The sequence below is a fragment of the Sesamum indicum genome, linkage group LG1, assembly GCF_000512975.1.
Source record: "Sesamum indicum cultivar Zhongzhi No. 13 linkage group LG1, S_indicum_v1.0, whole genome shotgun sequence".
NCBI classification, from domain to species: Eukaryota; Viridiplantae; Streptophyta; class Magnoliopsida; order Lamiales; family Pedaliaceae; genus Sesamum; species Sesamum indicum.
This window is the reverse complement of record NC_026145.1, coordinates 9,512,478-9,525,415: the sequence shown is the minus strand read 5'-3', so window position 1 is coordinate 9,525,415 and position 12,938 is coordinate 9,512,478. Positions and strand designations below refer to the sequence as shown.

Here is a 12,938-nt window from a genome sequence, read left to right as displayed (position 1 = left end):
CATAATATTTATAATTGTAATATTTATGAATTATTAATTTAGAGTTTTAATGGGACCTAATATTTATAAAGGAATTTTCCGAAAAATTATTATTTTATTATCTTATCGAATTTGATGATTTTTTACAAAGGCCCAAGTCGGGACCGGATGATTTTATTATTTTAGAGAGTTTATTAATTTATAGAGTATTAATTTATAGAGGTTTTACTGTACTTTGTTTATAATTTTGTACTTTTCACATTTTTATATACTATTGCCATCATTTTTTCTTATTATAGTTTCCTTTTTCTTTCTTACTTAACTCACTGGTTTCTAATTTTATGTCAAGTGAAGCAATTTATCTCCTTAGATAGGGAGGTAAATTGCTTTACTTTAAAAAACATAAGGGGAAAAGTTGTTATTGTTTTCTTATAAGGAGGTAATTTTCTCATTTGCAATATCACGTGGAGGTAAATTATATTAAACTATTTTCCAATTTTTTCCAAACAAGCCGTGTTAGTTCAACAGCCATATAAATTCTAAGTTATTCCAATTTGTATCATTGGCCCTCCAATACATTTCATGTTATTACTTTGATTCTCATCAAGAATGGGGTCTTCAGAATATGTAAACTGAAGCAAATAGTCTCATATGTACTTTATACAAACATGCAAAGAAAACTATGACAACGTAGTACAAAGATGAAATGCGTATATCATATTCCAGCAATATAATGGATGTAGACTAAAGAAATGAGATCTTTTTCCCGGGTCATCAAGCAACTAATGTTCGACTGTCGTCGTTGGCTGAGCATGCAGTAATGGTAATGGTGTCAAAACGCATACTACTTGAGATGGAAGAGAAGTCAAGAGGCTCAGCAAACTCAATTGAATGGCATTCTCTGATAACATCATGATTCTGCAGAACTACTGACCCTTCTTTCAGCTGTTGAATTCCTTCCAACTCCACTGCAACTTCCTTCATTGTTGGCCTTTTCTTGCCATTCAAATGCAGACATCTTCTAGCAAGTTCAGCAATAGCCACAACTTCTTCCCTCCTGTCCTCTTTGAGAATGCTCGGATCAAGAATATTGAATAAATGATCTTCCTCCATTGAATGCAAGAAATGTGTGGCCAAACTTTTTCCCACTTCGGCTCTAACTGATGAAATTGCTTTCTCCCCAGTTAAAAGCTCAACCATAACGACCCCAAAACTGTAGACGTCGCTCTTTTCTGTGAACTGGCTCGACTGGAAGTACTCTGGATCCAAGTATCCAAAGGTGCCTAATACTCTTGTGGTCAAGTGAGTTTGATCAATGGCAACTGACCGTGATGTCCCGAAATCTGAAACTTTGGCACGATATTTATGGTCCAAGAGTATGTTAGTTGACTTGATATCCCGATGATAGATCGGTGTTGATGCAGCAGAGTGCAAGTAAGAAAGTGCTCCAGCTACTTCTCTGGCAATTTGCACACGCATTTCCCAAGACAAAAGGAAGTCCTCATTTGGTTCATGGATGTGATGGAAAAGTGTGCCATTTGGGATGAACTCGTAGACGAGAAGAGGAACTTCAGTCTCCAGACAACATCCAAGTAACTTTACGACATTTCTATGGTTTATCTGTGATAGAATAACAACCTCATTAATGAAGAACTCAAGATCATCTTCATCTACCCTTTTGGACTTCTTGACTGCCACAATTCTTCCATCTGCTAACATGCCTTTGTAAACAGTACCTTGGCCGCCGCGCCCAACTATACGATCCTCATTATAATGATCGGTAGCTTGTGCCAGCTCTTTGGAAGTAAACAACTTGGTTTTCTCTATGCCATTAATATCAGTTGAAGACAACTCCTGTTCCAATAATAAACCTCCATTTCGCTTAAAAAACTTGCGTTTTTGATGAGTCTTGATTCTATTTCTAATAACTTTGGTGGACCTCCATGCCCCCAGGAGCAAAACTAGTCCACCAAGGCCACAACCAACAATGATAAACGCTAGTTTCATCCTAGATTTCTGCTCCTGGCACTCGTAATACCCTACTCTGTTGACACAATTAATCCCATAAGGACAGGGATTGAGTGTCGAATTGCTGCTACACTCATCAATGTCTTGGCATCCGTCAGGTAGATAGGGATTTCCTTCAAACCCATTGTCACAGTAGCACAGTCTGGTTAATGCATCAAACTCATCACGTGAAGATGGAGGGGTAGTACCACGATATTCGCAACTACTATGAAGGGAAAGCTCCACGTTGTTGAGTTCCCACTCGAGTACCATACTTGCATTTCTGAATTCTTGGTCAAATGGATCTAAAAAATTGGCCCGAAGGCCATTATATCTTCTGTAATCTTCTAGGAACCATTTCTGCTCAGCAACGAAAGCATAGCCACAGAATGTCGAATTGTTGCTAAATTCATTGCTTCGGTAAGTAAATTGAAGTTCTTGAAGCCCTCGTGGGATTGTAATCTGGCAGCAGCTCACACCATTGCATCTTATGTCTGTTGAATTCTCACTACAAATAGCCGTGCATCCACCAACTATTGTCGTCTCATTGGCTAGCAACCAGACTGTATTTCTGCAGCCTAAAACAATCACTGAATTGTGAACTGCTGAGATGGTAAAAGGACTTCCAAGAAGTGCTTTCCCCGACGATTGTCTTCTCATTTCAGCAGAGCAATTCAAAGGGGAAACAGGCTGCACAATTCTTACTATACCGTCGACCAGGGAAATATTTAGTATTTCCAACTGGATGCTGCTCAAGTACAGCCTTGCTGGATTGGTTGAATTGTCGCAGATCACTGCAAATGACGAATTTGCATAACATTGAGAACCAATTCCAAAAGGATAAGGAATGGTGACATTTCCACAAGTTTCTTGACATCCAGGCTTCGCCAAGGATGCCTCTAGAGCAGCAGTCGTCGCTAGGCAAAGGGTGGAAACAAGACGGAGTATCAAGGGCAGCCTCATCTCGTTCTTGGCAAACCGGTTGACAAATCAACCTACGAACACTCTGAACAACCCTTCAAAGCCGTTAAGATTTCCATTTGTCAAGCGAACTCATTTGCAAGTTATCCAAAGTAAGAGAAAACATAGTATAGAAGTTCAACTTAAACATAACGACTGCCATTAGCTAAGTTTTTGCTTCATCATGCCACCACATTTCAAGAATCTCAAGATATAACGGATTAGATAAATAGAACATCCATTAAAGTCTACTAACCAAAAAGAACCAGTCTTTTGAGATCAAGTATGAAAGCATAACCCAGACTTTTCCCATCATTAAGACAAATTGCTGACTTACCCGTTTCTGAATTAATAAGCCCTGTTCCTGCTATACGAATACGGATACAGATATTCGAGCATAAAATGGAGGCTATCACTGATAGATTGAAACAGGAGAGTTAATGAATTTTGAATATTAACAATGGATATTAAATTGAAGATTGAGGTTGATTAGTCGCACCATGGAAAAAAGAACATCCAGGAAAAGTAGCGGTGTATTTCTGGAAAAAGAAACAAAGTCTTTTACACATTCATAGTTCATGTAACTGTTCAAAATGATCTTCATCCTCAGTGTCTTTGATATCGACTATTGAAGTTTCAGTATTATATATCACTTTAGCCGTGCTGGACTTCTCTTTTACTTTTCTTGCATTGAACAGTGCGAGAGTGAAGAATGCAGCAGACATATTGTGACAGTTTGGTCTGTGGACCTTTATTATAATGAGAGATCGGCCTGTTGTTGAATTCGTCAAAATTAATTGTTGATTCTTCAATTTTAACAATAGTGAAATCAGGTCGAAATCCTAAAGAACTAGCAAGGGGAATTTGGATTGAGATTAACTACGAATTAGCAGAGATTAAATAGAAAGCATAAATAAATTACTATAAGAAATCAATAGAGAAGAATTCCGGACTCAAAGGAATGTATTACACAATGGTTATGTTAATGATTAATCGCATAAAATTAATTTCACAACCAAGCATCCAATTTTGAAATTTATTAGAATAGCCATAATAAATTCTTATTTTCCTATTGTAATTGAATTGATTCAAACACTTAAGTCAAAATTTATTATCTCACAACTAGGCACAATAGCGTTCTGTATCAGTTCAATAACAGCATTTGTATCAGTGAAGGGACCTCCTAATGGGCTGTCGGGACATGTCCTCGTCCTCCTATGACTGGTGGTGCTAGAAGGGGGGTGTCGCCTTCACCGTCTTCTTTGGGGGCATCCCCATCAGATTGGGTAATTATGCTAGCAGGTATCAACGCTGCCATCTGCTCTCAAATAGCTACCGAGACTATTTGTTGGATGGCTCACAAAAGGGTTAGCGATAATTCTCCTGATGAGGAATCAGAAGAGGTGTTGCATTGGGGGGGGGGGGGTCTCATCAGATCTTAGGAGTGGTTTGGTGCCACAGGTGCTAGCAATAATGTAGTATCAACGGGGTTTGGGGACATCCCTGCCAAAGCCTGGGTGTTGTTAGGAGCCTCCACTGCCTTCTGCTTGTTTGCGACATTGCTAGGAGTCTCCATTGTTACTCACGTCTTTTGCTTTGTGTTTCCCACAGATGGCGTGTAGAGATAGTACGGATCAAACAAGTTTGGACCTTTGTTTTGGGCTTTGGTTAAGAGATAAAAGAACTTGAGAAACGAAACCTACAAAACAACACATTAACATTTCATCGCTCAAGTTAGTATCAGACTTTATAAAAAATAATTGCAAGAAATAAATTATAATTAGAAATCGTGGTATGGTGATTAGTTGCTTGAAAGAAATCGTGTTAAAAGTGTAATCAGGGTGCAAAGAAAAAGTGTGACAACAATATTCCAGCGTTTGGAAGGTGTCCCTCGCTTGGAACAAAACCTGTATTTATAGGAGGTGTCCCCCTTTCGACATGATTCTGCACGTTTTCTTAAATCTCGAGATGAGTACATGAAAGTTGTTAAGATAAGCCATAATCCGATCTTATCTTCACCTAATCTAGTTTAGTGAAGTACATTTTCAAGTTGAGGGAGATTCTTCGTTGTTGAGAACACCTTGGTCAACAAGGATTCCTTCTGCTCCAAAAGTCTAGGGCTGTGAGAGGACCTCCCTCGACACATGTCTTTCATATTGGCTAAATGTCATGCGTGGCAATCTTTGTAGACGCCATGGGTGGAAGACTGGGTGCAGGCCTCAATCTGACCGTCATCATTGGCCATGAATTTGCGTCAGATTTGTGAGTAGCTTGGGCCCTTCTCCTCGTACAGGCTGTGGGCCTAATGGGGAAGACCTTGAACGTCTCGTCTCCTTCTAATGCCATGGATTCTATTGGATTTTTTGAGGATTTTTTTCCATTGGCCGAATTTCTTTGGGCCGCACATCATATCCGACTAGCAATAATTATTGCATTAATAAAGAAAATATTTATTATATATCTATATTATTTTTTTACTAGCACAAATGCATATTTATTTTTATTCAAAAGTTTGGTAACAATTCATCAATTTTTTTATTATAAAATAATTATCTATTAAATTTTTATTTGGAATTAAACTAATGTGTACTATTTATAAAAGCGCTTTAAATTTTTTTTTAAAAATATGTCAAGAAATAACAACTTATTTGATTATAATGGTATACATGTCTATGTTAATCATTTACCGATTAAAGGCCTTATTATGCCAAAAACTCTGACATTTTATTTTACCAAACACTTTGAAAGCTAATTTTTAAAATGAAATCTAAAATCTTATAAGCTATTAAAACATCTTATAAGATATAGAAGTTTATAAAATATTTTTAAAAAATTTAGCCAGATACTCTTTTAATTAAAACCTTAATTAGTTATATAATATTAGTATTAAATCAAGAATCGGCAACGCCGACATTGCCCGTGATGCAGAAATTTCCAGCTTCCCCGCACTTGAGAGTATGGAGGCCGCGTGAGCCCCGTCAAACCGGACAACGAAAAACACTGCATAACTGTCTGCCAATGTCCTTTTCCATTATATGAAGAACACGGGTACCAAAGTACTAATAGTGCCAGAGCATTTTCCGAGTCGCTAAGAACAAATTCATGTTCTATGACCCTATTACCCTTCAGTCAAACCATGCAAGCTTAAAGCAAAGGCAAAGATGGCATATTTTTCATATTATTACTATTGTTGTACTCATTATTTATTGCTAGGATTCCAAATCATGTAGCAAATAAGGGTTCTCTTGATAAATCACAAATCGTGCACCAAAAATATTTCAAATGAAAATATCTTTTTCAACCTCATAATGCAATTGCATATATATACTAGTCATTGTCGCACACGATTCCCACAAGTATATAAAAAAAATCTTGGCGTGCCAGAAAAAAGGTCCATTTGGCTTAACCCAAAAGACCCCCCCCCCCCCCGCACCAAATTCCAATAGAGGAGCCTGTTTTGTTGTAGCTGCGCCAGTGAGGAAGCCCAATCCTAGGGCCCTCTATGCCAAGCCAGAAGGAGGAAGATGCCCACAGGGAGATGAACTGCAGCTGAGGGGACTTCTCACCAGATAGGAGGCCTCATGAGGAAGGAGCCCCCCTTTTTTTTGGGAGTTTATTGCTTAAATGGATACGGAGAAGCCTTATCCCCAATATTCTGTTTTTTTTTCACCGGAGATTCAGATTTTTCTCACTAGATAGACCTCTTTGGACTCTTGCTGTAGTACAACTCTTCTTCTATAAATACAAGAAGTACCCTCAACAAACCCCCTTGCTAAAAAAGGCTTTCGAACTCTTATTTTTGCTCTCCTCATACCACAATTTTGCGATTGTGCATACGAAATTTTTATTTTAATCATAATTTCTCGTTATAATTCATCTCTATTTTTATCTGCATTTGAATCCGGGACTAATTTAAGCATCAGAGTGTTAGCCCTTTATTTTGCAGATCCTTTTTCTCAAGAGCTTTCACTCAATTGCTCAGGTCCACCATCAAGATCCAAGAACTTTGAACCCGTGTTAAAATCGCATGCATCAATATATATATTCAAATTTAATTATATATAATATATTATTTTTATTTACATAATTTAATCCGTTAATTTAAAATAGATAAAATTTACACATTTGATTTATTAATTAAATTTGTATCTAACCACACAAAACGGCAGAGAAATACATTCTTTTAATTAAAACACACTATCCTGCACTAAAATAAAAATCATACACATCAGTGTAACGTGAGTTCCACAGTCTCATATAGTATTGTTTTTACCATTTGCTGTTGAAAATATATTATAAGGTAAGAATCTTTGTATGCAACTCATTGTCATCATGAGCACAATAGAAGAAAATGTTGAGCAAAATATTCACAAAAGATGAAACAAAGAACAATTTCTTCCGAGGACACTATTGTCATTTGCAGTAGTATTTCGTCTGCTGATAGAACAAATGCTCTAGCATTATCAACAGCCCACGGAAACAAAAATCACTATCATTTGACCCCACACGCGTTCCGATTGCCCATTCTTGTACTCTTTTATTCAGTGTAATGTTTGTCTGCCTAACTGCCTTTATTTAAACTACCAAAAAACCTCAAATCATTTCCACACTTACACCACAAAACATTCTCAGAATCTTCAAATCAGATGGGGAATTACGTTTCTTGTACATTCGTGGCTCCCAGGTTGAGGAGTCCGAGAACAGCCAGGGTTATTCTTCCGGGCGGCGAAATCCGGCAGTTCCGGCAGCCCGTCAAGGCGGCGGAGCTGATGCTCGAGTCTCCTACATATTTCGTCGTGAACTCGAGATCATTGAACATCGGCCGGCGGTTCTCTCCGCTGTCGGCGGACGAGGACTTGGAGTTCGGAAACCTCTATGTCATGTTTCCTATGAGGAGAGTTAATTCGATCGTCACGGCAGCTGACGTGGCGGTTTTCCTGATGTCCGCTAACTCCGCCCCGAAGCGGATATCATGCGTGAACACAGTGAAAGTATCGCCGGAGGCGACGGGGACAAGGAAGGAGGAGGAAGGTGAAGGGAGTGAGAATGGACGGCCGAGATTGATAGTGGAAGGCGTGGCGCCGGAATATAAGTATAGGGTAGGGGGATGCAGGTCAAGGAAACCAGTGTTGGATACAATTACTGAAGAACCAGTCTTTGTAAGATGAATGAAAAAATAATTTTGATTTTACAATTAAAATTTTCAATTTTTTTATATTTCTTTTCTAATTTTTATTTTTCTGACTTAGGTGTTTATGCATATCATTTTTTGGAAAAAAAATTCTTTTCCTGTATATAGATATACTTGGTTTTGAGAACAGTACTTTTAATTATGACCGCAAACAAGACTTGATTAATGAAGTGGAATTAGGCTAAAAAAATATATTAAATTGTTGGACTCAATTAAATTCATCAATAAAAATTTATTTGATTTTAATTTTTCAATAAGCTTTCAAACTTAGTTTGATAAGATCAATTTGTCACTAGTATTAGAAAAATGTAATTTTTTGCTAAGTTAATTATTAATATAGTTAAACGAAAAAAAATTATAATGAATTGTACACAAATTAACTATGACTACACAATGGCTATAAGCGTTATTTCTGCAGGTAATGCCAAAAAATCAGTCATAGTTAAAACCATAGCAAATATTTTAGCGATAGCAAAGAGTCATGGTAAAATATTATATAGTAAAAATTGAAGTTCTCGCATTGATTTTTTTGTTTGACCGTAATTAATAATATTGATATACTACGACTTTTAAGACATAATTATTCATAGTTTAGTGAAACTCATTTTTTGTAGTTTGATTAATGCAAGAATAATAAAATATACTTAAAAAATATCAAATTGTTCGATTTGATTTACGTTTGATCCAATTAAAATTTTCTTGAGTTTGCTCAGATTGATAATGAAACTGAATTGAAATATAATTTTTCAAGTCTAATAATAATTAGCAAAAATTTGAAAATGAGGTGTTGAATTAGGTTTGAATTATTTACGTTCCTGAGGTGGAATAATTTTCAACACCAAGAGAAGTTTTTTATATGTAAAGGAATTTGTCATATGCATGTTCAAATTACAATAAATTAATTAAGATTTTACACTACCAATTTCTTTTTATCCAAATCAAATTTACTTGAACTAAATTATTATATTTTTCATATAATTGATATCTTTTTTAATTATACACTAATTACATAATAATATATTATATTGATCAATTATCATATAATTAATTTAAATTCAACTAAATTCAATTTGAATTTAAATTTTATTAGATCTTTGACTCCATGCATGACTTGGGCCACAAGATGGACCAGGTCAGACCACTGAATATTTAGAAGGGTACAAAATCATAATATGCATGTGATTTTAGCATTGATCCAAAGTTTTTGGATCTCGATATTGGGTTTGGCCTAATTGAGTTAAAGCTCTTGACAAAAAGGACCTGCAAAACAAAACGTTAGCACTACGATGCTTAAGTTAATTTTAAATTTAAGAATAGATGAATATAAAAATAAATCATGACGAAAAATTATGATAAAAGTGATAATTTCATATGTAAAAGTACGAAATTAAAGGAACATAGTATCAGTAAGGGAGGTTCTCAGGTGTGAAAGAAGGGGTTGTCTATTGAGGGGTACCTCCCCTATTTATAGAGGAGGAATCCCTCTGTGCCAAGAGTTTCGGTGAGGGGGATTCGCATGCCCAGCAAGAAAGGCGGGATTCAGGAGGGGATAAGGTTCTTCCTTATCCGTTCCTTAAGCATCAAGTTTTCGGATAAAGGGAGACTCCTTCTTCATGCAGACTCCTACTTGGTGGGGGAGTCTTCTTAGGCTGAAGAGTCCAACCCCTTAAGGGTGCCTTCCTCCTTTCGGGCTAGCCATGGAAAGATGCAGTAAGCCTTCGTATTGGGCCTCCTTCTTAGGCTAAACTTGCAGGCTTCATCGACGCACTCTGGGTTGGGGGCTCCTCCTTGGGTCGAGCCTAGCGAGCCTCCTTCTTGGGCTAATCTTGAGAAAACATGCCTCTTTCTTGGGTTAATCATATTTGGGCCCTACCCATCATTCAAGCCCCCTACTCTAAGGAGGAAGGATGCCTCCAAATTCTTAGAGTAGAAGTCCATGTCTCGTCTGAAGGAGGGGTTAACGGGTTGTGCCTACTTCAGTGTAGGGCTTTATTTTTCTACAAGGGAATGTTAAATAGAAATAGATGTATATAGTACAAATAGATATTGCATGAAACAAAGTTATTGTGCCTCCTAGGAGGAGGGCTTATTTGAGAGGGGGCCCTTTCTGGAGCAAGACTAGGAACCTCACTGGAGGAAGAATAAGGTGTCCGCTGGAAGCATGGCTTAGATACCTCTGCAGAGGAGGGCTTAGGTGCCTACACGAGACAGAGCTTATGAGTCCTCCAAAAAAGATCCTAAGTGCCTACCCAAAGAAGGCTAGGGTGCCTGTGTGGAGAACAGGGTTTTTGTGCCCATGTGGAAGACATGGCTTTTAATGAAATGGATGTCTTTCTCGTAAAATCCTTACAAGCAAACATATGTTAACACATTGAATGGGGTAAAATAATTCTCCAAAATTATTCAATAAAAAATAATCATTGAGGGAAGCAGGTATGTAAAGATTTATTCACTGAGGGGGATGCCTGCTTAGGCGCAAGGCTTATTCCATGAAGGATGCCTGCTTAGGAGGAGGGCTTATTTTCTCAGAGGGATGCCCCCTTGGTGAAGTTTTTTTTTTAGAGGGATGCCTGCTTCGACACAGGGCTTATTCTTAGAAGACATCCACTTGGAGTAGATCCTCGTCCTTTTGTTCCTTGCATTTTTCACTAAGGACGGACAGATGGATTGGGTCAGGAATAGGCCCAAGCAATTTTAGACTGGGCAAAATAGCAAGGGTTCTAGAAGGTCCAACCATCCAAGAGGAATGGGCTTGGCCAATGTGGATTTGGACCATGATTCTTTTACAAAATGATTTATTTGTTAGACGAAAATAAAGTTTAAAGGTACTAAATATAATTATTATTATTTTTATTTTATTTTTTTGCCCACCAACTTCCGTTCAGCTCTCTTTATCTCTATAGATTGGGCCCTTCACCCCCCAACTTCAACTCCCATCCCACAAAAAAGGCTTCAACCTCATAAAAGAATAATAGTAATAATTCAGCTATTAATCTCATCGATCGTTATGGCTTCCAGTTCCCATGGTGGTGGAAGCAGCTCTCATCGAAACCCCAACCATTCTGGTGCCAACCTCCTAAGCCCAGTCGTCGAGCATGAAGCTCTATTTGATGAATATGTGCAGGGGAACATCTCTTTAATTACCTCAACTCATCCACGCAGTCAAAGACATCTGGATCCAGGAAGAGAGACCCCGAGTAGATTTCAGAAGCACCACGACGGAGCACCCTTTGGAGGGCCAAGTTTCGTCGAAAAGCGAAAACACCAGCACCACCACCACAACGGAGATACACTCGAACCAGTTTTCCGGCATAACTAGGAAGCGGACTAAAGTTGAAACTACCTCTACCGAGGTGATTCACAAGAAGCTCGCCTCTTAACACACACACATATATATACATATAGACACACAGAGAGACGCATGAACAAACAAAAAAATAACAATGGTATAAGGTAGTTATATATCATCATTTATAACTAAAATACAAAATATATGGATTGAATACTATGGCTTTCTTATACTTAAGTATTGTTCATCTACAAGAATTTGTAGTCTTGTTCTCTCTCTATCTAAATTTAACCCCCACCCCCCTCCTTCCCTTCTTGTGCGTGTGTGTTTGTATCTGTGACACAAAGTTTACACATTTTCAATCAAGATTGTGTGCTTACATCCTACCTTCTGAGTAGTAATACCTGTTATATGTATATGCATATGGTTAACTCTGAGTAGAGTTCACCGGCTTCATTACAAAACCTGGAATTAATTTATCATTCATTGTAATGAAATATTGGCAATACAATACAGGGTAAATTACAATTACAACGTTGTCTCCTGAAATTTGTTATAATTACAAAAAATTTTCTTTTTTGAAAAATTTTAGATACCTCCCTGATATAATAATATAGGGTAAATTACAACATTCTCCCCTGAAATTTATTATAATTACAAAAATTCTTATTTTTTGAAAAATTTCAGATACCTCCCTGATATTTGATAAAATTATATAATTTTTAAATGGATGTATAAAATTATCAATTTTGCTCTTATTGTATTTTTTATTTTATTTAAAAAATTAAAATTTATACAAAAAAATCAATTGGAGTCGAAAAAATTTTAAAAATTATAAAAAAATTATCTATTAAGTCCATAAAGAAATTTAAAGAATAAATAAAATTATAATTTTCAATTTATAAGGGTATTTTGGCCAGGTCAGCACAAAAAATAGATGAAAAACTAATGGATTGGACTAAATGGGAGTATTGATAATTTTTTAAACAATGAGGGATATTCGTAATTATGCCATACCTTAGAGAAAGTCGTTGAAATTTACCCTACAATTATATGTTATATATTAAACTCCATCGTAACTCAACAAATATACCAAATACCAAATCAAATTTTAAGTAGATTTGTCCTTATTCATGATTATATATTCTCGTATTCATTGACACAACGATATATGTATACATATATATATCAACAGCATATGTCAACTATAGTAATTACAAAATGATTTCATTTGAAAGTCAATCATATTACAAAATAATAACGTAACACCATTCTTCGTACACATAAATTAATTCTAACGATTTCAACCTCTAAATATATGGCTAACCTTCAAATTAACAAGTCAAAATCTAAAATTTAATGCTCCAAGCATGCCCATTGCTCACAAACCCATACGTATACTACCAATTTAATTAATTGAAATCTAACTATATTTTCTATATTACAATATTCACGTTCATCTTATACTGCATTTATACAATACACGTCAACACTCACCCCCCCCCCCCCCCA

General features: G+C 36.6%; 2 protein-coding genes across 4 annotated transcripts; one reads left to right on the top strand and one right to left on the bottom strand.

Moving 5' to 3' along the window:
• Window positions 542–3,571, bottom strand: LOC105162009 (wall-associated receptor kinase-like 10). 3 transcript variants are annotated; one of them, XM_020693632.1, is made up of 3 exons: window positions 3,446–3,571; window positions 3,284–3,361; window positions 542–2,992 (listed from the first exon to the last, which is right to left on the bottom strand). In XM_020693632.1, exon 3 carries the CDS (start codon window positions 2,947–2,949, stop codon window positions 754–756), a length of 2,196 nt encoding a protein of 731 aa, XP_020549291.1. In that variant the 5' UTR covers window positions 2,950–2,992; window positions 3,284–3,361; window positions 3,446–3,571; the 3' UTR covers window positions 542–753. The 3 variants fall into 3 exon arrangements, with proteins under 3 accessions (XP_020549291.1, XP_020549288.1, XP_011078212.1); XM_020693629.1 differs by having other exon boundaries at window positions 542–3,002; window positions 3,446–3,570; XM_011079910.2 differs by having other exon boundaries at window positions 542–3,002; window positions 3,284–3,563.
• Window positions 7,593–8,114, top strand: LOC105161997. The gene has a single exon (XM_011079900.1). It carries the CDS (start codon window positions 7,593–7,595, stop codon window positions 8,112–8,114), a length of 522 nt encoding a protein of 173 aa, XP_011078202.1.

Bases quoted from the DNA above. Each gene is read 5' to 3' on its own strand.
- LOC105162009 (XM_020693632.1), bottom strand. From the start codon at position 2,949: ATGAGGCTGCCCTTGATACTCCGTCTTGTTTCCACCCTTTGCCTAGCG.
- LOC105161997 (XM_011079900.1), top strand. From the start codon at position 7,593: ATGGGGAATTACGTTTCTTGTACATTCGTGGCTCCCAGGTTGAGGAGT.